The following is a 23,302-nucleotide window of genomic DNA, read 5'->3' as shown; positions in this document are numbered from 1 at the left end:
ATTATTATTATTATTATTATTATTTCAGTACGTAGTATTGTGATTTTACTCCTCTTTGGTGATATCTGGTATTAGTTGGCAACACTGAAGAGACAGCCAAAATAGATTTTTAGGAACTACACTTACGTGATCCTCACTATAGTAATCGACCATAGAGTTCAATGAAGATTGTATAGTTGGCAGAACTGGTAACAAGAGAACAGCTCATCATAACACACTTCTACCATCTAGCGGAGGGTTTATTTTATATAACTGAATTAACCCGCAAACAACTTCTCTCGGCCACGACGATGTTTTTTTTTTTTTTTTTGTGGTTCTTGGCGCCACAATATATTTTTGAATCTTATTGGTCAATTCCTTCAAAGAATTGTCAAGTCTGGTCAATTAGGACACGTTCTTATTTACTTTCAAGGCAATAAGAGACTTTTAAAGTATTGTAAGTGATTTGAAAATAAAATCTGTAAAGTATTAGCAAGTCTTGAAATGTCTTGTGAAGTGCCGAATTTAACGAAAATCTGATCGTGTACATGCAACTTAAGAAACAAGACAATCCGAGAAGAACTGAATAAATTTGTCGTAAATGATAAAAATTGAAGAATAAATGCAAAGATGACATCAATGCCTTTTGAGAATGTCACCTGACAGTATCGACTAATTGGAAGAAGCGTGAATCAACCAACGAAAAGGTTAACCAATGAAATGAACATGTAGGAATATACCTACGTGATTTGTTAATTAGATGATGATGATGATGACGACGATGTGCATTTTAATATTTTAATAGCACTGCTACTTACAGAAATGTTACTAAATCTACGTATTACTCTGTGAAAAGATTTATTAAATCTATATACTTAGATTTCAACAAACCAATTTTGATAACACGATCTCAGGGATAAAAACGGAATTTTCTGCAACGTAATCCACAGTTAATTCCCGATTTACTAAGCAAATCGTCTGCAGCTGCATTCAGATTGGCAACAGGCCATGATTGTTTGGCCAAACACCTGCATAGAATTGGAATATATCAGTCCCCTAACTGCCCATTGTGCAACTCAAACCAAGAAATGGATTCGGAACACCTCAAAATCTGTGCTTCAATGGCTGGCCATGACAATATATTTGAAAAATATTGGAGTGCAAGAGGTCAAATGACTTTATTGTCAAACGCCTGGCATTAGAAAACAACAACAACAACAACAACATATTTTATGGAGAGAGTACGGGACATATATGGTTTTTTAAACTTCCACAATTTTCATCCAAAATTTGTCAAATTTAAACTACATAAACAGGCGTACAATTCTATCATCTGTGCAAAATTTGGTGCCATTAAGGCTAATAATTTTGAACATAAAATTTACTCTGTCACACGTTAAAAGTGTTAAAATAGTTTAAAAAGGCATTTACCTTCGACAAATAGCGTCGAAACGGGCCGTCTGTCGAAGGTAAATGCCTTTTTAAACTATTTTAACACTTTTAACGTGTGACAGAGTAAATTTTATGTTTTTAACAAAGTGTTAACGAGAACTTTAATCAATGAATAATAATTTTGAAATTATATTTTAAAAATATATTGTATACCGACGTCACTAAAAAGGCTCATTGCGTCAAAATTTTCAAAATATTTAGAGAATCACAATAATTTGTTTTTAATTTAATGAATTTACCATTACTGGATATTTTAATCTAAGTGCAATATGAATATGCCCCAAAGGAACTTAATATTACTATTTCGTACAAATGATAATTAAATTTTATTTATAAACATTTAATTTACCTCTGTGAGAAGTATCAGACCAATCTGACAATAACTGTTGTGCAAGGAGGTTTTTTTTTTTTTTCAATAAACTGCTTAAAATTTTAAAGTTGAGAAAACAGAATAAAAAAAACGTTTCTTTCAACTAATTCCTGCGCCGTATGTTTGGCCACACTTGAATATACGGCTAGATCACTTAAAAACAGTCTCAAATATAATTGCGAGCATAAAAACAAAAAAGTGGGTTTTTTAAATTTTCCAGCATTATTTCATCACAGCATACCATTAAGAAGACTCTATTTATCAATTCAGTTTTATTGAAATTTTATTTCTGTACCAATATTCCTAATATGTAAAGAAATAAAACTTAATGGTTAAGTTATCTTAAAAATTTGGTACATATTTTAGTGTTTGTTTGCTAACAAAACAGCCTCATAATAACAAACTCATGGTATAAATAACTCTCTACTTATAGAAGATTAGATAAGGATGTGTTAAGTATATCAACAAAAAATTAATAGATGAATCATTGAACACTACAAGAAAAAAAGGTGACTGTTACTTATGTCCCGCCCACTATAGGAGACATAGGCCGGTTTTACACTAATACTAAACATATTTAGTATAACTTGTTGCTTGTGGGCCATCCCAAACCCCGACCTCCACCTGTAAGAGCGCCAGTCCTTATATACTCGTCAGTCAAGACCTTCTGACAAATAAAAGCAATTGACAATAGATATCTCAGTCGTGACAACCTCATAAAATATCCTATCAATTGAATAATCGATCTTGCTACGTACAACATAGGCTAATTGTATTATATTATTATTACCCATTTCAGCCAGTAATGACGACCACTGCAAAATACGACAATTTGGTCCAGGGAGCACTCTCTTTTGGCACAAGGATGATTTATGTAACATGTTTCTAAATTAGTCTTCTAAATACCGGTACATTCTTCAATATAATTTGGTCCAGGGAGCATTCTCTTTTGGCACAAGGATGATTTATGTAATATGTTTCTAAATTATTAGTCTTTTAAACACCGGTACATTCTTTAATAAATCACTGAAAAACAAATGTGAATATAGGGATGTGGAGTGAGTACGAAATTATTATTATTTTTTATTTTGGCGCGTCATTTTTACGTAAATAACGGCAAATAAAAACTAACATGCCACATATTTTAAGAAATACAGGAAACAAGCATGAATAATATTCACCATTCTTAATGATCTTGGGATAGAAAAAAGTATGGAATAGAAATTACATACAATTAATGTGCGTGTAATAAACAATAAGCAAACCATCTTCGATTAATCATTTCAAAACAACGTGAATATAGCGTGGATTGTGTAGGGAAATAATTTCTTATATGTTGCTCCCAATGTGCATCATTGTTAACTTATGAAAACAAATGAAAATTAACATGGCATATAAACACTATTTGAAGAAAGATAGGCGATATTAAGTAATATTCAGAGTTCTTAATGATCTTTGGATGGAAAATAACAATGAAATATGTATAAAATAGAAATTACATACAGGTGAGCATATAAAAAACAGTAAGTAGAATCATATCTGATTAATAAGCTTAAATTACTCCAGGTTTAGTGTAAGAGTGGCCTATATCTAACGATGTCTCCCAGCAAATTACTTAATTCATAAAAACAAAAAAATCGTGTTAGAAGATTGAATTTGTGTATTTTCTCTGAAACTTTCCAAATAATTGTAGGCAGTCTTTTACATTAGATTGCCGAAAATTGGTTTATAGCGCAACATTGGCAGTGATAAAAGTGTGAAATATTCGTTCAGTGGCCGGTGGATACTCTACATAAGAAATCGACCTTAAACTTAGTAACAAGGGATCTTATGACGTCACTGAATTAATATTTGAGTATTGGAGAAAGCTTATAATGTTTGGATAAAAAATAGTTTAACTAACTATATTACAAAATAAATTGAAGACCTAAATTCACAAACATCCCAAGTCCACTGAAGTAAATTCTTCAGGAGAGCAATAAAACTACATGGACTTGCAATATAAGAGTGTTGATATAAATATTTGTATGATTAAAAAACACAGACTTGAAGTAAGATTTGTGATATTATTTTTTACAGGATGGTAGCCTATGTAAAACATAACATGTCAAGTAAAAATTCAAATTCGGTAAATTTTGGACTTGTGATGTTTGCCAATTCAGGTCTTCAATTGTATGCTGACTTGGTAGCAAATGATTGTCCAGAATATAAGTTCCAACAGTAAATGTGACACGAGAGTGATATGAAATTATTGAACTACAGAAGAAACGATTTATGTCCTTGTGAACATCACAAGAGTGGTCCTTCATTAGCGTACAGTTCGTCTCAAAGTGAAGGCATCACCTTTAAAACAATGCTAGTTATTAGGATGTCCTTCGTGGAAAATCGTGGAACACTGCTCAATTTCGACACAGGGTGTCACAGAACACTCCACACACGGCACCTCCAGTTACCAGATAGGCTTCCTTCACTCCTTGCTTCTGAGTGTCGTATGGCATTTGTTTTGGTGTGACAGCGAAATTAAAAATATTGTTTATAAAAAAACAAATGTGATTGAGAAACCAATAGTAATACGTCTGGATAAAGCATGTGACTTGCAATTATATTACATTAGTATAGTTTCTGTGTTATCTCACAATATTTATACAGGGTGGAACATAAGGTAGTACATTAATTGTAGGATGTGATTCCTTAAAATATAACAAACAAAAAAGCCTAATATCATTTTACTCGTTTTTGAAATAATACTTTTATGCCGACATTTAGATCGTGAATTTTACGAATACTGTTTAAAATACCGGTACGCTATACAGCCAACTGCACACTAATGCAATGTAAACATCACAACAGCTGATCAGTTGCGAGTACTACGCAAACCGTCTGTCGTCTCGACAGCGATGCCAGATTTTTAGACCTTCTATACGTGACTCAACAATCAATGTTTCTTCAATCGATTAATTCGTTATCTGTGAATTTTCTAATTAAAATACTGTTGCAACATGAACATAACAAACGTTCTCTTCGTTGTTATACAAGATGTTAAACCGTATTTTAAGCAGTATTCGTAAGATTCGCGATCGAAATGTGGCATAAAAGCATTATTTCTTCAGAAACCTCGGAAAAACGAGCAAAATGGTATTAGACTTTTTTGGTCGTTATAATTTAAGGAATCACATCCTACAATAAATGTACTACTACTAACAATACCATCCCATCGCACCTCCTCATACTCATCCTCTTTCACAATAGCCCTGCCAAGAGTCTGGAATTCGCTACCTGCTAGCATCAGGGACTGTCGAAATAAAGTTGAATTCAGACGCAAACTTACTAGGCACTTGGTCAGTAATTGATTTCTTGTAAATAGTTTCCTTAATCTATCACAAAATATTTCAATTTCCAGTAATTTCATCACTATAGAATTTTGTTATTCTAGGTTTAATTTGTAATTCAGTAAATATAAAATATTCTTCCTTTTTCTATGATAAATTATCTAGCTTTCATTAGTGAGGTAATCTTTTCGTACTTCGATTTTTATTGTAATTGTAATTGTGAATTTAATACTAATTGTAATTTTACTTGTAATTGTAATTGTAAATTTAATATTAATTGTAATTTTATGCTTCATATTATAGTTGTAATCCCCTGGTAGAGGGGCAGAGTTAAATAAATAAATACTACTACTACTACTACTATGTTCCACCCTGTATAATATTTTTTTATTTTAAAATCACAGTATTGATTTCTGTAATTTTTTTAATACAAACGTTGTATATGTACTGTAATACAATTTTTGACTCCACCACAATGTCCTAGATTTCAGTAATATTGTAAGTTGACAGTATCTTAAAATACGTACAAATATTTGATATAACGATTGATTCAAAATGTTTTAGTGAAATTCCAGGTGATGAAAGATAACGTTCTTTCGGATAAAAAATGTAAATAAATAAATCCGTCATTTATAATAGTTTCCGAAATAGTTTCAGGTGAAATCCTCTAACAAAGATGTCAATTATCGTGTATAGCAGCCTTTCTTTATCTGTCCATACGTCATGACTCTGAAGGGGTTATGTTTTGTAAACAAACGCCTCTTTTTTATGGTCCAATCTACAAGAAGACGAGTTAGGTCACTAATCTTAAGAATGCAAGTAGCTCTTCTGAATAGTGAGTAAATCAGATTTAATCCTTTTATTATTGAACTTGCAGTGATAAAATTTAACGATGTCTGAAGAATATAAATTAAATTTAGTTGCAACAATGCTATAGAAAAATTCGGTGTATAATTTCTGTAACTATATACTAGAATAGGGATAGTTACAGAAACTACAGAACTGTAATAATGTGTATCAGAATATTGCCTCTATTTAGTTGTCCCTATTAGCAATTGTCTTCATTCATTAATTTTACTGTCTATGTCAATAATTTTCGCGTATGAAATAATATAATTATGGAGTTGCTTTAATAAGAATTTCTATTTCCAGCCACCAACATTTTTCTTTTCAACTGTGACGTTCATTCAAATCACCATCATTATAATCAACCTTCGACACATTGACTATTAGCTTCTTTTTTATATCCCTGTAGTGTTAATGAATCAATTTGCTGTAGGAAGTATATCCGTCTATATTTATTTTATTAGGCAGCTCTAAAATATTCAGTTACTTCCCAACATCTCTGTTTCACTTACATCTATTTCTTGTGTCCTGATACTTTTTTAGAACTTTTTATTTTTTGCCAATAATGCAATAATTTAGTGTTACATTACTTTTGCAATTTCATTATTCAGCATTTTTTCTGGTTTTATTCTGTAGAGCGCATTTTGAGACACTGCGTATGACGTTGAATTTCGTCTTGTTCCTTTGTTGTGGATTATAAATATATATAATGTTGCATCGCAGATATTGAAATGTATTTACTTAGCACAGTGACCTAAACTCGTCTCGTCTACTGAGAAACAACGCAGCTGAAAATATTCACGTTAGTCGTACGAACTTCAGTGAACACACCGGTAAACTAAAAATGGGAAACTATTTGATATTTATTTTGGGTGTATCCTAATTTAGTAACCTGGAATATATGTGCAATATTCAATACAGAATTTTGGATTTGGTTTCTCATAGCGTATTTGCTCACAGGTATAAAATTATTTTGAACATTATTCTTCGAAGTGTAAAGTATTCAAATTCAGTTTTCATTTCATATGAGGCACCTGCAGAAAGTATGTTCCGATAGATTGCAAGTAGAGGAATCGACGGCATTTTAAGTTTTATTTAATTCCCACAAGAATATGCACATTTCCAACTATTTCTCGCAGTTAAAGTGACTATAAATAAATATATATAGGATATGCAGTGTGGATTCCAAAATATAGTAGGCCTACATAGAAATCTGACATGACCGTTAGAAATCAGAACTATGTATAAACAATTGAAACTTGTATCTTACTTAATTGGCCATGTGTATTAAATTAGTAGGCCTTGTAAAAAAAAAAAAAGAGATCGATAAATGCTTGCATTGTCCCTGCTATGCTGCATATCTTTGCATACAGCTACGTGTGAGTATGCTCACACAAGGGGAATAGTAGGAGAAAAACAAAACAATAACTACAAAAATTCTGAATTACAGAAACATCTGAATATCACTTCATGTCCAAACCATCTATATTTAAAGTCGCTCTGATTTCACTAAACACTGAAGCGAATTTCCACTCCCTCGAGCGGCATTTAACCGGAGCCTGTACTCTCATTCTCGTTCGGATTCCTACATATGTGGTATTTTCTGAATCCTTGCACCTTCGGCCAACCCCCTTAGTGCATTTCGCCGGTCGCCAAAGTATTTTTCTCCGAATTTCTTGGACATGTTTGAAAATTTCATTACTATTCTCTTGAACTGGGTCTCTTAATTTAATTGTCGTAATTTAACTGGCAGGTGAATGATATTTTTTATACACTGATAGAGTTATCTTTAAGCTACAGAGCGAGGTACTGCTCGCTTCCGTATCTCAAGTCACACTCACACAATCGGCGCCGCGCTGAGATCCTTAAGAAGGTAAATTTTCGCCTTGCTTCCCCTCGCCCCTCACTCATCTGGTCCAATAGGTTTATATATTGTTAAGAGACGGCATCTGTCCTTTTATCCAACTGTAAATAAACCATTAACGCAGCTCTTAAAGTTTCCGTACAGTAAGCGTTCCAAAATGTTCACTTCTTGGGGCACCCGAAACTCCGTACGAACCCCCACACCCACAATCGGGGAACGACGTAGTTACACGTCAAAATAATGTCTACTTGTTATTGCCACCTGGAATTCTTCATATAATGAATTATTACACTACAGAAGAAAATATTATATTCGTTGAATTGTATTACGGAGAAAATTATTTTGGAGAGGTAAGAGACTATTTGCTGGATCCTGACCTGGAAGAAGAGCTCCTTCTCACAATACAATCAGCCTAGGTTCCCGTCTTGCTGCACAAGGCAGCTTGTCCGAAAATTGTATTTACAAAAGATTGTGGTTTACTTATGTTGGTTTTAATTCCATTATGATATGGTCCGTTGCTCGAGTAATTCCCCCTGGACCTTCATTCATTTCTTCACCATGTGTATAATAATAATAATAATAATAATAATAATAATAATAATAATAATGACAAAGTATATTTACCGTATTTGTAAATACGATAATCAAAATTTAAAATATTGAATAATTAACAAAACTACATGTGGCTTTATGGTGCAAGGATAATTCGTTCAACATGTTTCTACATTCTTTAATAAATCACTACAAATCAATGTGAATACAGTATGAATATTGTGTACAAAAAAATTTTTTTTTTATCTTGGCTTCATTGTGGATCATTGTTTACGTAGGCTAAATAAAAACACATGAAAATTAATATGGCACATAAACATTATTTGAAGAAATACAAGAAAACAAACATGAATAATATTGATCGTTCTTAGTGGTCTTTGGAAAGGAAATGACAATTAAGTATGTATAAAATAAAAATTGCATAGCAGGGATCGTATAACAAAAAGTAGGCCTAAACATGTAAGTATTAGAACATGTGTACCTTACGGAATAGTTAACAAAATATTTTCTATAATCTTAGTAATATGTTTTAAAAGTGCTGTTTATTATTGTCTTTTGAAGAAAGTAACCTAATTAAAAAAATTGAAATAAAGTACGCAATTGAAATTTATTAAGACCAAGTTATAACAAAATTATTTTGAATTACCTAACCTAAACCTGATAAAATTGTTGTCAAAGCATTATGAATACTGATGAATTTGCAACAAGGCCTGCTAATTTAATACACATGGCCAATTACCTAAGATACGAGTTTCAATTGTTTATGCATATGTTTCAGAGCCATCTACTGTTTGTTTCTATTGACAATGTTAAAATCCTATGCACTATATTTTGAACACTGCCTCCGTGATCTGGTAGTCAATATGCTGGCTTCCAGGTCTGAGGGTCCTGGGTTCCATTCTCGGGCTCTCGGGAAATTCTTCTTGAAGAAGATGAGTTTCCTGGATGTCTAGACTCTGGAAATTTGTATGAATGCGAATGTGCCGAGTTAGTTAGCTAGTCTTCAAATAAAATACAATATTATCAGAACTGTCGCCAGTCAAAACCCTGAACACACGTTTCAACGTCACAATGTTGACAAGTAACGCCATCTATGAGTTCAACCGGGAAGCACTAAGAAATGCTAGACATCTAACAATAAATAATAATAATAAAAAAATAGGTCTATATTGTGTACATTTTGAAATCCACATGGTATGCACATTATTTCGGAAGTATTTGGACTATAGTTGATTATGTTTTTAATTTTTATACCTTGGCTCCTAATACCAATTCATGTTGTATTAGCTGCGTAGAAAATATATCGACATTTAGAATCTGACGTCCATGGAGCCATATCTTACCTAAATTTTATTGTAGAACTGTTAAATATGATGTAATATTTTTTTTACGTGAAGTTATTTCTTGGCGGAAGAAAAACAGAACAGCAACGATGACGCAAAAACAAGCGTGAAGGATTCGAACTGGACACTGACGGTAGACTTGTATCTCGATGGGATGTAAGTATCACTGCAAAAGAAAAAAATATGTCAAGTAATAAGAGGATCTTGCGGTAATTAAATAACACTAAAGATGCTAACATTTGATTAATTTTAACCAACCGGACCTTACTTTGTGGACGATGTGTCATGGATACTAGTTGCATATGTACTCCTCCTTCTCGAAGCGGCACTTCTCGCACTCCACGTTGCAGCACCAGACGAACCTGCAATGACACTTCTCCTCCACCTCGCGCACCCTGGTCTGGTAGCCTCTCCCGCAGCACAGCAGGCGGCACCCGTCCAGCCCCATGCTGGTCCTGTTGCACAGGCGCCCCCGGGTGCCCAGGACTCCCATGCTGCAACACAAGCCAATTCATCGCACAAGGCCGCAGCTTTCCCCACCAGCTAGATCACGGTACAGGTTCTTTTGGTGACACAGGTGGTTATTCAGTATACATTATCACTAAGGAGCGGATTCCTATGTAATTAAATATTATTTTTGCGTGTGATAAAACACAATTTACAAAGCTAAAAATTCAAAACATGAAGTTTCAGGTTTAAAACCCGAATTTTATTTCACATAAAAACACATATTTTCACAAAAAATTTATGTAAATACATATTTTCAGGAAATCTATTATAAACACATACATCTTGGAGTTTTTTTACTTAAATAATTTTTTTACAAGAACTTTTAAATATTTTAAAACTAAATCAATTATATCACTCAGAAGTACGTTATCTTTTTAAGAATTCTTGGTTGCTTCGTGTTTCTAAACGCTGTGTGGTGTATCCGTGATCCATTTTTGTAATAGTATCGCCTCAAGTTCTGAGAACTGCTAGGCAGCATATCAGTGTTATTATTAGAGAATAAATTAACATGGATAAGGAGGAGAGATCTTGCAACACAAAATTAGGAATGTTTATTGTTGCTGAAGAAGATTTCATTCCACGCTTTGTTTGTGAAACACAACAGGTAAGAGCTCGGGTATGAACATTATTTAATTTAAACAAATCTCTCGTCTCTGCTCATGTCTATCAAGTAAGGCAATATATCTTGTGATTCCCTGTTATCGGGCTTCGTCAATCGATATCCTTCAAGATATACTGAAAGATGGTTGTTTAAAGACGATTTGGCTTTCCTATTTGCAAATCTAAGCATTTTGTGTGACACCATAAAAAAACTCGAAACATCCAAAAACCTGTTGTCTGAAACAGGGAGGTGCGTAATGTGGAAATTAAACTAGACTCGCTACCAGGTTCAGAAGTACAAGTACTAAGGGACAAATTCCAGAATGTGTTTGGGAAAAACAGTGGATATAAAAAAATGTGTAAAGTTGCTCAAGCATTGGAGGGTGTGCCTGTAGGTGAAATTGACGGTTTTTGTGTTTGTGACATTCCTCTCTTTAAATATGCACGTCTGACGTCCTGTGATGTGGAAAGATCGTTTTCACAGTATAAGTCGTTGTTCAGAGATAATCGGCATGCATTTGTGATGGAGAATTTGGAGATGACCTTTGTTGTTCACTGCAATTCTCAGCTAACTACTAGCACTCAAGTGTGGTTGGTGAGTACCTAGTAACATTTTTTTTTTTCAATGTAAGTAAGGTATTTTTGTCATATTTAAAAATATATATATATATATTTTATTTTTAGCAAATATTTTCGTACTTTTTAGCACATAAAAATAAATATATTTAAATTTTTAGCTCATAAAAATCCGCTCCCTAGTTATCAGTTAGTGGGCGTGGAAGTAACTATGACATCATGCGCTAAGTAGTAACGGAAGCTCTATAGTCTAATACTCTACTGTGTGTTCAGTTCAAAGTGTGTCATGGCTCGCTGTATGCCGTCATGTGCCTAGTTGATGAGCTTAGAAGCTTCAATCTTCCTACACTTCCGCAGAGGTGTATTACCTATGTGCCAGAGAAGTTGCCTAGAAAGTACGGCGTTCATTCTAAAGAGTACTTACCGATACGTACGGTGACGCCGGTAGTGGCAGGAATGTGAACTGTTTGGAAACACGTACTGAGGTGGGTTTTTTCTTACTGTCGGGATATGGGGAGAGGGTTAAGACGATTACTTACGTATTTGTTGACATTAACTTCGACGGTCAACATGGACACGGAGCATTTGATTTGTGTTGTGGAATGTTGCAGTACACAAACGATGATAACAAATACCCTGCGTACGACTTGGCCGCGCAAAACACAGTTCGAAAGAGGTTATGGTAGCACACAGACCGTACAGACCGCCATCTGTTGCTACGACGTTCAAGTTATACCGTACACGTTCTGAAGTTCAGATTGAAGAACGCCTTGATTAATAGGCAACTTCTTTGACATAAAAGCTGAAACTCGCTTCAAATTGCTGACTCATCAACAGTGACGTCATGACACACTTTAAAATGAACACCCTGTATGCATAACAGCTGCACTGACGTGTCGTTGCGCTCGCAGTAGTCGGGGGACTCCTCCAGGTACACGAGGTCCGTCTTGTTGGGCTGCTTCAGGTCGCGACTCACGGCCCGCAGCTTCTTGATGCGCCGCCGCTTCTTGTCCACCATCTTGACGTGCGACGCGCCCTCGTAGCGCGCGCTGAGCGCGTCGCCCACCTGGCGGAAGTGCGGCAGCTTCCTCCAGCACACCCGCACGCTGCAGGAGCCGGACATGCCGTGGCACTTGCACAGCCTCTGCATGCGCGCCCTGATCGACTGCAACACGCCATACTTGCTGTATAGTTGCCTCGTTTAATTATTAGGCAGCGGCATTCCTTTTAAGATTTATTGCATGCACCGATAATGAAATGAAAATGCGACGTTGTCACGTCTTGTTTGTTGCTGCTATCTATAATAATAATAAATCTGTAGCCGAAATTTTTCTGGTAATTTTCGATTTTCCAAAAATAATTGGTCCTAACATATATAATTAATCACCCTGAAACCGAAAATCGCATTTTTGAAATTTTTGTTTGTATGTCTGTCTGCATGTTTGTTACCTTTTCACGCGATAATGGCTGAACCGATTTATATGAAAATTGGAATATAAATTAAGTTCGTTGTAACTTAGATTTTAGGCTATATGGCATTCAAAATACTTTATTTAAAAGGGGGTTATAAGGGGGCCTGAATTAAATAAATCGAAATATCTCGCTTATTATTGATTTTTGTGAAACATTTTACATAAGAAAAGTTTGTTTAAAAGTTATTTCCGATAGGTTTTATTCTTTACAAAATTTTGATAGGACTGATATTTAATGAGATAAAGGAGTTTTAAAATTAGAATAACGGCATCTAAGACGGTGCAATGAATTAAGAACAAATGACTTCGTCTATAAAGGGCCTTGGACAACAACAATCGAAACAGGGGCCTTGGACATCAACAAACGAAAGCTATTAAACATAGCCTACAGAGAATGTTTCTGTGTTTGTATGAAGTAATATCGGAAGCTAAATTAACCGATTTGTATAATTAATTATTATTTCATCATTGGAAAGTGTAGTTTCTCTAGATGGACATAATGTTATAATGTTATTACAGTAACTTCTGAGTGAATCGAGGACAGGTAAGATTAAAATAGCTTCTTATGCACAGAAAACTTGATAGGTTATTCTGTATATTCATTTCCTGTATTTCTTAAAATAATGTTTATGAATATATTCATTTTTATCTCAGAGAATTAACGAACAACGAGAGTGTATTGATTTAGTATGCAGTAATAGTACGTTAGCTTAGCAATCCATTATTTTATAATTCAAATTTTAACTATGCTCAATTGAATCGTGTTAAAATACATATGCAATAAATGCAATGCAAAAAGAAATTGGGTAATGAACGAAGCAGATTATCTTGCGCTGTTCTAAAAGTTGTTCCCTGGATCAAATGTCCTATTTTAATTATGTAATTACTTTATATTTATTTCTAACGGGTGCAGCGGAGCGCACGGGTACGGGTAGTATATTAATATAACATGGATATGGGCTAGGCTTAATTGCTCAAAGCATGAGTTAATTTGAAGATTATTTATATTACTAGCCGTACCCGTGCGCTCCGCTGCACTCGTTAGAAATAAATATAAAGTAATTACATAATTAAAATAGGACATTTGATCCAGGGAACATTCGTGTTTGATAGAAGGATAAATCGTTTAATATGTTACTTAATTTAAATTGTATTTAAAATATTAAAATGCGATCATTTTGATCCAGAGACCACTCATTTGGTGCAATGACAATTCCTTTAACATGTTTCTTAATTGTTATTACCAATTGTTTTTGGAAAAGCGAAAATTAACAGAAAAATTTTGGCTACAGATTTATTATTATATTATATTATATTATATTATATTATATTATATTATATTATATTATATTATGTAAAAAGTGTGTTGATAACGGATGTACTCGAATTAGAAAGTTTTTAATTTGTTGTGGGAGCTCTTGACCCTCAGGAGGAACAGCTTTTACAACAGCGCAACATAATCTGCTTGGCTCATTACCCAATTTTTTTGCATTGCATTTATTGCATATATATTTTATGTATTTTAACACGATTCAATTGAGCATAGTTAAAATTTGAATTATACAATAATGGATTGCTAAGCTAACGTACTATTACTCCATACTAAATCAATACACTCTCGTTGTTCGTTAATTCTCTGAGATAAAAATGAATATGTTCACAAACATTATTATAAGAAATACAGGAAATGAATATACAGAATAACCTATCAAGTTTTCTGTGCATAAGAAGCTATTTTAATCTTACCTGTCCTCAATTCACTCACAAGTTACTGTAATAACATTATAGCATTATGTCCATCCAGAGAAACTACACTTTCCAGTGATGAAATAATAATTAATTATACAAATCGGTTAATTTAGCTTCCGATATTACTTCATACAGACACAGAAACATTCTCTGTAGGCTATCTTTCATAGCTTTCGATTGTTGCTGTCCAAGGCCCCTTATAGACGAGGTCATTTATTTTTTAATTCATTACACGGCCTTAGATGGCAGTTATTTTAATTTTAAAACTCATTTATCTCATTAAATATCAGTCCATTCAAAATTTTTCAAGGAATAAAACTTATCATAAATCATTTTTAAAGAAACTTTGTTATGTAACATTTTTCATGAACATCAATAATAAGCGAGATATTTCGATTTATTTAATTTAGGCCCCCTTATAACCCCCCTTTTAAATAACGTATTTTGAATGCGATATAGCCTAAAATATAAGTTACAACGAACTTAATTTATATTCCAATTTTCATCGAAATTGGTTCAGCCATTATCGCGTGAAAAGGTAAGAAACATACAGACAGACAGACATACAAACAAAAATTTCAAAAAAGCGATTTTCGGTTTCAGGATGGTTAATTATACATGTTAACACCAATTATTTTTGGAAAATCGAAAATTACCAGAAAAATTTTGGCTACAGATTTATTATTAGTATAGATTTATTTTAAATTAATTATTTAAAGAAGTAATTAAATGTTTCTCCATAAGGAAAACCGGAAAGTTGGACTTTTTGTAATAATTCTTTTATTGTTAAGGATTGGCCCTTATTGTAAGAACTATATATTTCACGGCGAATGTAATCACACGTAAAACCATCTACTTTATTAAATTTTGTGACTTTGTGTCCACGCTTTTTAGGTGTCTTAGGTCCCTTTTTTACAATTTTACTTACAGTATTTCTATTTAATTTAAGAATTTTAGATGTCTCCGAAATTTTTCCTTCACCTAAATTGTTTTTCAGAACATATCGTCGCTTATCTGACGAAGTGACGTAAGCGCCAAAACCAAAAATTTGGAGATACTTCGCCAGCACACTTCGTTGGACCATATCTATATTCTGACGAACTGGCGTACATCCATCTCTAATGGTTACTTGGCAGTGAACATCGTGTTATCGCCGTAAACGCCATTGCTCTTTCATTCTTTTTCAGACGAACTGGCGTATACGACTCGCAAGTCGCTTACGTCTCTTCTTTAGGTATTACCATTTTTAAAATTGGTCGTCACGTCTATGTGTGCAGTGTATTGCTAGGCTCCCTATAATCCATGGATTGCCACGTGATGCCAAAAATGAACATTTATTTATAAATTCGAGCAAACTATTTCAACATTATTAAGCTGTCTAGAGTATGAAACTGACACAAAAAGAAACAGATTGAATGGACTACAGTCAGAGAAGTCAGAGTGACCAAAGACGACCCTAACTGCGTTTTTGTAAAAACCAGTCATTTGGACGAACATTATGAGCAGCTATCTCTGAAATCACGGAATATTTCTGAAATTTTGAAGCTTCCTCTGCCTTTTCTTAATGTCACCTCTCCAAAGATTTCGGTTGAGAAGTACAACGATTTGCAGCAGCTATGCAAAGAGTCAACACCAGTAATAAGAGGTGTTGTTTGTAAAACGTTCTACAAGGAACTCCCACATTAATTCTAGGGTACAATAATTATTATTAACCCATGAACTTTTCAATACTTGTTTGTGTTTCTTAAAATTGTTTGTAAACAAATAAATACATTGAATAATTTCAAGGGAAAAATTGTTCCGGGGCCGGGTATCGATCCCGGGACCTCTGTTGAACGTACCAGCGCTCTGCCAACTGAGCTACCCGGGAACTCCACCCGACACCGTCTCAACTTTTCCCTTTATATCCACATCGAGTGCATACAATCTCTGTGATTGTGTGCACTCGATGTGGGTCTCTGGCGTTTCGTCAGCCCACGCGAGTTATGTGGATATAAAGGGAAAAGTTGAGACGGTGTCGGGTGGAGTTCCCGGGTAGCTCAGTTGGCAGAGCGCTGGTACGTTCAACAGAGGTTCCGGGATCGATACCCGGCCCCGGAACAATTTTTCCCTTGAAATTATTCACATCGGCTTTACAGGGAGCTTCACCTGAAAGATTAGTTTTGCAAATAAATACATTATTCATTAATTTTATGTAATTTAAAAAAATTCTTGATTTTGCTTTATTAAAATAAGTTTATAATCCTCTTTATTTCCTAGACTTTCAAATAATTATAATGTATAATAAAAATAAAAAATAAATAAAATTAGTCAAAAAATAAATAAAGAATAATACAACTCAAAGAATAGCATAAATTAGTATTATATGATCAGTCATGCGTATGGCGTAAGTGCCTTCCTATTATGAGTGAAATCTTTCGAACAGACGTATCTCCAATTAAGGCCTTCTTGGCCTATAAGGTATCAAAATTTTAGAGTTTGCAAGTAGTCCTTATTAAGAGGAACAATAAACGAACTGAATCAATGTATTATCTTTGACGTGTCAATTTATTACTTTGAGTTGTAGGTCCGCATATAAATACACTTTTCTTTCAACTGTTCTCCTGTAAAATTACACATTTGTCGCTTACGCCACTTCGTCTTTTTAGCGACGATATGTGTGAGCATTGCACACTGCTTACATAATTTTGGTCTAGCTTTTGAATTTGAATTGTTATTGAACTCTGATATATTATTATTATTATTATTATTATTATTATTATTATTATTACTATTACCATCGTCGTTATTGACGTTCATGGGTATCGGTTCCGACACTTCACTCGCTTCCCATGGCCTCCACATTTTTATTATACACTGAACTGTAATGTAATTAATTTTCACTGTGAACTAGAACAAGACACACTGCTAAAATTTGTAACTCCGCGTGGAGTATTGGAGCGGCCTTCAAAGACTTGACGACGACAATGGACAGCGACATAATTAAAATTATTGAAACTACAAAGCTTCCGTCCTCTTTGACACCGCTAGCCTACTAATTGAACGTGGCTACTTTACCAGTACTTCAATATTCGCATTTATACATTATAATTAAGCATAAAGTTACGTGTGATAACTTGTAAATGCAATTTGACTCTATTTCAGTTGTATTTACTCGTTTCTTACGGTACTCCAATCAGAAGTCTGATTAATGTACTATGTTAGTAGACTAAACTAGCGCAGAGGTAGTTCCTTTGTACGCATACTCCTTGCATATACGGATGTGACAGGTTAGGTTTGGTTAGTTTTCGCTTTTATTATGCCTTGCTTATACGATCACCTGCACCTCCACAAAAAATCTCTTATAAATTCAACGATTTTCACTTCCGAAATCGCAGGAACTACCTCAGCGCTAGTTCCACCGCTTTATGAGTGCTGCATTATTGCCCTTCGGACACTTGGCTATATTGAAATACGGTAACCTCACAGCGCTGTTACTATAGCAACTAGATTTACAAAGTCTCCAATGCCCTGCCATTACATATGTAGGCCTATGTTATGTCATATGGAAATTATAGGTTATTATTTATATTCCTATATTCGCAATTATAGATTATAATTAAACATAATGTCGTGTATGACACCCGTCACATTCTATTTGTCTGTATTTTAATACTACAATTGAGTATTGAATTATTGTATTTATCTACTACCTAAGAGACGAAGTAACACAATTGTACGTACACTAATTTCATAGGATGGTATGATAAATTTTCTGTCTACAGTTAAGGAAGGTACATGTACTAAATTAAAATCACAATATAAATTCATTTTTATTAAACCTCAAAATAGCTTCTATTCTAAACTTAAAATGTTGATGCGAACAGATTATGTTAACATGTAAAATTCTCTTCACATTAAAATAACACAGTTTTGTAATTATTTCTGCAACATATTATGCAACAAGAAGTAAACGGAACTTATGGACACATTGCACTAAATAAAACTTAGCAATGATACGCAATAAAGTTATAATATAATAATTCACTGAGCTCCATACACTGAAATAGAAAACCCGAACATACATTATCGTCTGCTAGGGAAAGGGGTCTATGATGAAGCCATAGTAGCGATCCTGGTGGTCAGCAACTATCTATGGATGCATATTTATTAAGTATTGAGCTTCGTGACTGTATACACTAGACTGTGCTTTTACTACGTCATACTACTTTAGACCAATAAAACGGCACGAAAGGACGTGTTTCAACCAATCATGGCTGCTTATCGCTACAATTTTATCACTTCCCTACCATTTGTTTGTTTTTATCACTTCCCTAGCATTTGTTTGTTTTTATTTGTTTCTTTGCTCGCCAACATTTCAAACTGCAAATTCTTTACGATACTATAAAACATGCTTTGCGATCGTCATTTGTTTCCCGCATAGATAGTCGACTGAAAATGGCGGCTCCGTTCAAACGTTTTGGTGAAGCTAACATTAGTGAAATATAGGCCTAACTTTAGTTTAAAATCTATTTTCTTGTATCAGAATACTTTATTTCTTCTAATCTTTATATTATACTTTCTTCTGTTTTTATCACCTCCCCAACATTTGTTTCTTTGTTTGCCAACAGTTCAAACTTCAAATTTTATTTACGGTACTGTAAAACATGCTTTGCGATCGTCATTTGTTTACCGCATAGACAGTCAACTGAAAATGGTGGGTCGTAGATTTACGGCACGTGAAGGAACCCTGACTCTTAGACAAAATTGTCGGTCATTTCTCACCGACATTAAAAGTCCGCTTCGAATAACTTCTGCAGTTCAAAGACGGACTAAGGAATAAAACACTAGATACTCCATAGTTAATTCAGAAGAAGATTCCGGCGATGAAATTTCCAGCGTTAAATAGAATAAACAAATCAGAAGAGAAAGTGTCTTCCCTACTTCCACCTCAAGCTCAATGAGGTGTCTTACGTGATCACAAAAGAAAATGCCCAAGATAGTAGGCTACGAGATAACGGTAATCAATTTCCCTTTCCGTAGAAGACGTGACAATTTAGTGCTCATAAACTTTCTCTACTTCTAATTTTCTCCAGTCCTAAGGATCGCAGGCACCAGTCAAGGCAAGTGTCTTTTTAACCCAGATATGCCTGAAATATTTTTTTTTTTGCAATTTTTGTGTATTTTCCAAATCTCATTTAATGCAGTATATAACTGAAGTATTTGTATGGTGTCGAAACATTCTAGTTGCAACTGGTTGAGCTAGAAACAGGTGTCCTTTTAAAAGGACAGTAGGCATATGAGCATACATTTTGAGGAATAATTGTTACTATGGTTACATGAAAGGAAACAATGTAATTGTTGTAATTTACAATTATTATTATTGTTATTATTATTATTGTTATTATTATTAGGCCTATTAACAAATTATTACGTTGTCATTTTATTATAGTTTCTTTATTATTACTACTAATATTATTCTGAAGAACGATGCATTGTGGCTAAATTCCTTTTAATTCTAGAATGCTATCGTCGTCATTGAATAGTACCGTATTGCTGTTGATACGCAAAAATAAGTAATAGGCGAAAAGAAAGAAAGCTATGCTGAAATATTTCTGCTCCTGCTGCAAGCTGTGAACATAGGTTAGTAGGTGTTGTAATACGTTTGTCCCCTGAATCCCCGTCTGTTACGTTTTCAGTGGCATTTGTAGGCTGCATTATAGCGATATGTCTGTACTTGAGATGAAATTTCGCCCGTAGCATAATTTTAAAACTTAGATAGCATTTCATTCAGGGAAAATCCACTAAAATTGAAAAAGCGAAACAATTTCAAAATATATGGGGATATGCCTACTGTCCTTTTAAAAGGACACATAAGTTTTCGTCATTGTCATGTCGCAATGAATAGATATTTCAAACTCATTGTGGTTTCACGTTATATTTATGTTTGTTAGGAGTCATTTTATCTACAATAATTTGTGAAATAATTCCGAACTGTAACAATATTTAACTTTCTTATTTGATTTGCGTACGTTTTGTCCATAATTAACTATAATTATCTCCCTGACGTCACCTTTTAGTACTATTCCCACAAAAACTACCTTTGTTATATTAACAGACTAACTGACATTTTTGTTATCATTTCCAAACATTTTCCAAGAATGCCTTGTCCACAGCGGATCGCATTTTGAGTCAGAGGTCGGTGTGAAACTCACCCTTCGTCCAGCTTCATTGTTATGTAAATTCATGAGCCCTTCGGCAGTTTCTCGACTTTCGTGAGAGTCCACGAAATCTTTGCTAAATTTCTCACCGAAATGAATGTCCTGAAACACAAAAGATATAAGTTAAGAAACATTTCACTTACTATATCAGCCACAGCACTTTTCATATTTTATCCAGGACACAGCAATCTTGTCTTAGTTGGCACAACTCGCTATAAGCCACTACAGCAGCCGTGGCGAAAATGTCATTGTGCGCCGAGCCACTGTGTAACCTGCAACGTGCATAGCACCTATGGAGGGAGGCGGAAGTGAAGCAACTGTCTGACTTATTAACGGATTTTCATTTTCCTTACGTCAAGCACGTAAATATTATTTTATACAGTACAAGGCTACAAACTAATGTTTAGTACGTGTAACGAAGAAAGAAATGAAGAAGAAAGCATAGGACACATTATCACAACCTAAAATTAACTGTCTTCAGAATGTCTCTGCGACAGAGTTTCACAATCAGGAATTATGTCACTTACTGCCAGTCGTAGTTGATCACGAAGGTATTTGTCTGTCAGTCGTGATCTAAATTTGGTTTTTACTATTTTCATTGTTGAAAATAATTTTTCACAAACGTAAGTTGTAGCGAACATGGCTTCAACAGAGCAAGCGAAAGAACGAAGCTTCGGATATTTATTTTTTGGCAAAGATTTAAAAGCTCAACATTTGTCAAGTCCTTACATCTAGCTTTCATTTGACATTACATTGTATAACTGTGAGTTTAAATTGAAGATCTAACGGCATTATTCGTACATCTGCTGAAAAAGGATCGACGTACAGAGATAATAATAATAATAATAATAATAATAATAATTCCCCTTTTAATGTTTCATCGGTAACATGTAGTATAATGCCGTTTTATGTTATACAACCGTTTTCCTCGTAATACTTGTGAACAAATCATACATTTAATATTCTCAGCATATTGACAGCAAAAAAATGCGTCCTCCCATCCTACTTGGAACTTTCGTTTTTGTAGAGGTACATGGTTTCGAGAGAGACATTGCGAAGATACGCCACTCGCAGGTCAGAGACAAATACAAATGGAACGGAGTTTGACTCCAGTGAGTGAGAGGGTGGGGGTTGGGGGAGGCACAAAGTAAGAGAAATGCATAGCTACCATTGAGTCACATTTTCGCCACGGCTGCACTACAGCATGAAGTGTTATATTTATTATTTTGTAATGCAAATTTTTGTATTCATGGAAAAGCAATGTTTAGTATTTGCTAGAACAGTTTTATAATATAATATAATATAATATAATATAATATAATATAATATAATATAATATAATATGTTTCTTCCCTATATACAGCGCCAATATTTTCTTTTGCAGCATGACGCGGTACAAAACCTTAAACACGTAACTCTAGTCTGATGTTGGCTATGATCGACTTGGAAGTGAGGAGAAGGGCCGAAGGGCTATTCCTCGGCGGTAGATGATAACTAGGGACCGGATTTTTATGTAATTACATATTATATTCCTTTCAACCTAACCGTATATAAATAACAAATCTTTGCGAATCTTGTAATTACCATTAATATATTAAAATTTGATACCACATATTTTTACATATTTACACCACATTACATATTAGCCTATGGCTTGGTATTACAGAAATCTACATATTTAGGGGGTTTATTCATTTTTACTTCCCTGAAAGGAAAAAAAAAAAAAAAACTTCTGCTGGAGAAGTTTACAATTTGAAATACACAGATTTAAAAAGCCTTTTCACCTACCCAAGAAAGGATATATTTCGGGACGAAACATAACGTCGTTAGTTCCAGGAAGTAATGAGGCACTCACCCCATACCTCCCACTGCAAATATGAGTGAACGAAAGGCAACCTTTCACATACGATTACCTTGTATTGTAAAAATCACTAAAAAAAGTAGCGTTGTCTTCATCCGGTGGAGTGGGACGAGGACGACATGATTTGTCTCGAACTATAATTGCTCTGCACACGTCTTAACAAGCCGTTCCCATGCAATTTGCAACCTTACCCACCCTCTTCCTAATTATTCCAGGGAAAACCCATGTCAAGTCTGACATGAAACTTTCAGGTTATTGCTTGACGTTTTTATTTTAAATTTAGTAGACCTATACGGAAATGGGATTTTCCGAGCAATTAGAAAGTATGGTTCTCGGCTGGAATAATCCTACCCTTGTGAATGAGACAGGAATGTCACTGTTCAAACAACAGTTTGTAAATGCCTATAGTTTGAGGTTTTAGTAGGTACCGATACTTTGTTTCTTACAGGGAGCAGCTAAAATGCATGTGTTCCACATCTCCTCTTATTTTCTTCTAATCCAGTAAAGCGAAACAGTGCTTGCAGTACTGTTGTGTCATTCATTTCACTCAGTTCTCTAGTTTTAGTACTTACAGTATAAAGTGCAAGTGAGTTTATCTA

General features: G+C 34.3%; 1 protein-coding gene across 1 annotated transcript in view; it reads right to left on the bottom strand.

Annotated features, from left to right (window-relative positions):
- Positions 1–9,719: 9,719 nt before the first annotated feature.
- Positions 9,720–23,302, bottom strand: part of LOC138713913 (protein Wnt-4-like) — a 456,699-nt gene continuing 443,116 nt past the window's right edge. Inside the window, exons 5-8 of the mRNA XM_069846434.1 lie at positions 20,837–20,944; positions 12,315–12,586; positions 10,004–10,229; positions 9,720–9,901 (exon numbers count right to left, since the gene is read on the bottom strand). Of these exons, the coding sequence (XP_069702535.1) occupies positions 10,028–10,229; positions 12,315–12,586; positions 20,837–20,944 (582 nt within the window). The 3' untranslated portion in view covers positions 9,720–9,901; positions 10,004–10,027. The remainder of the gene's footprint in view (positions 9,902–10,003; positions 10,230–12,314; positions 12,587–20,836; positions 20,945–23,302) is intronic.

The sequence above is a fragment of the Periplaneta americana genome, chromosome 14, assembly GCF_040183065.1.
Source record: "Periplaneta americana isolate PAMFEO1 chromosome 14, P.americana_PAMFEO1_priV1, whole genome shotgun sequence".
Classification (NCBI taxonomy): domain Eukaryota; kingdom Metazoa; phylum Arthropoda; class Insecta; order Blattodea; family Blattidae; genus Periplaneta; species Periplaneta americana.
The sequence above is the reverse complement of the archived record's forward strand: the minus strand, read 5'-3'. Positions and strand labels throughout refer to the sequence as shown.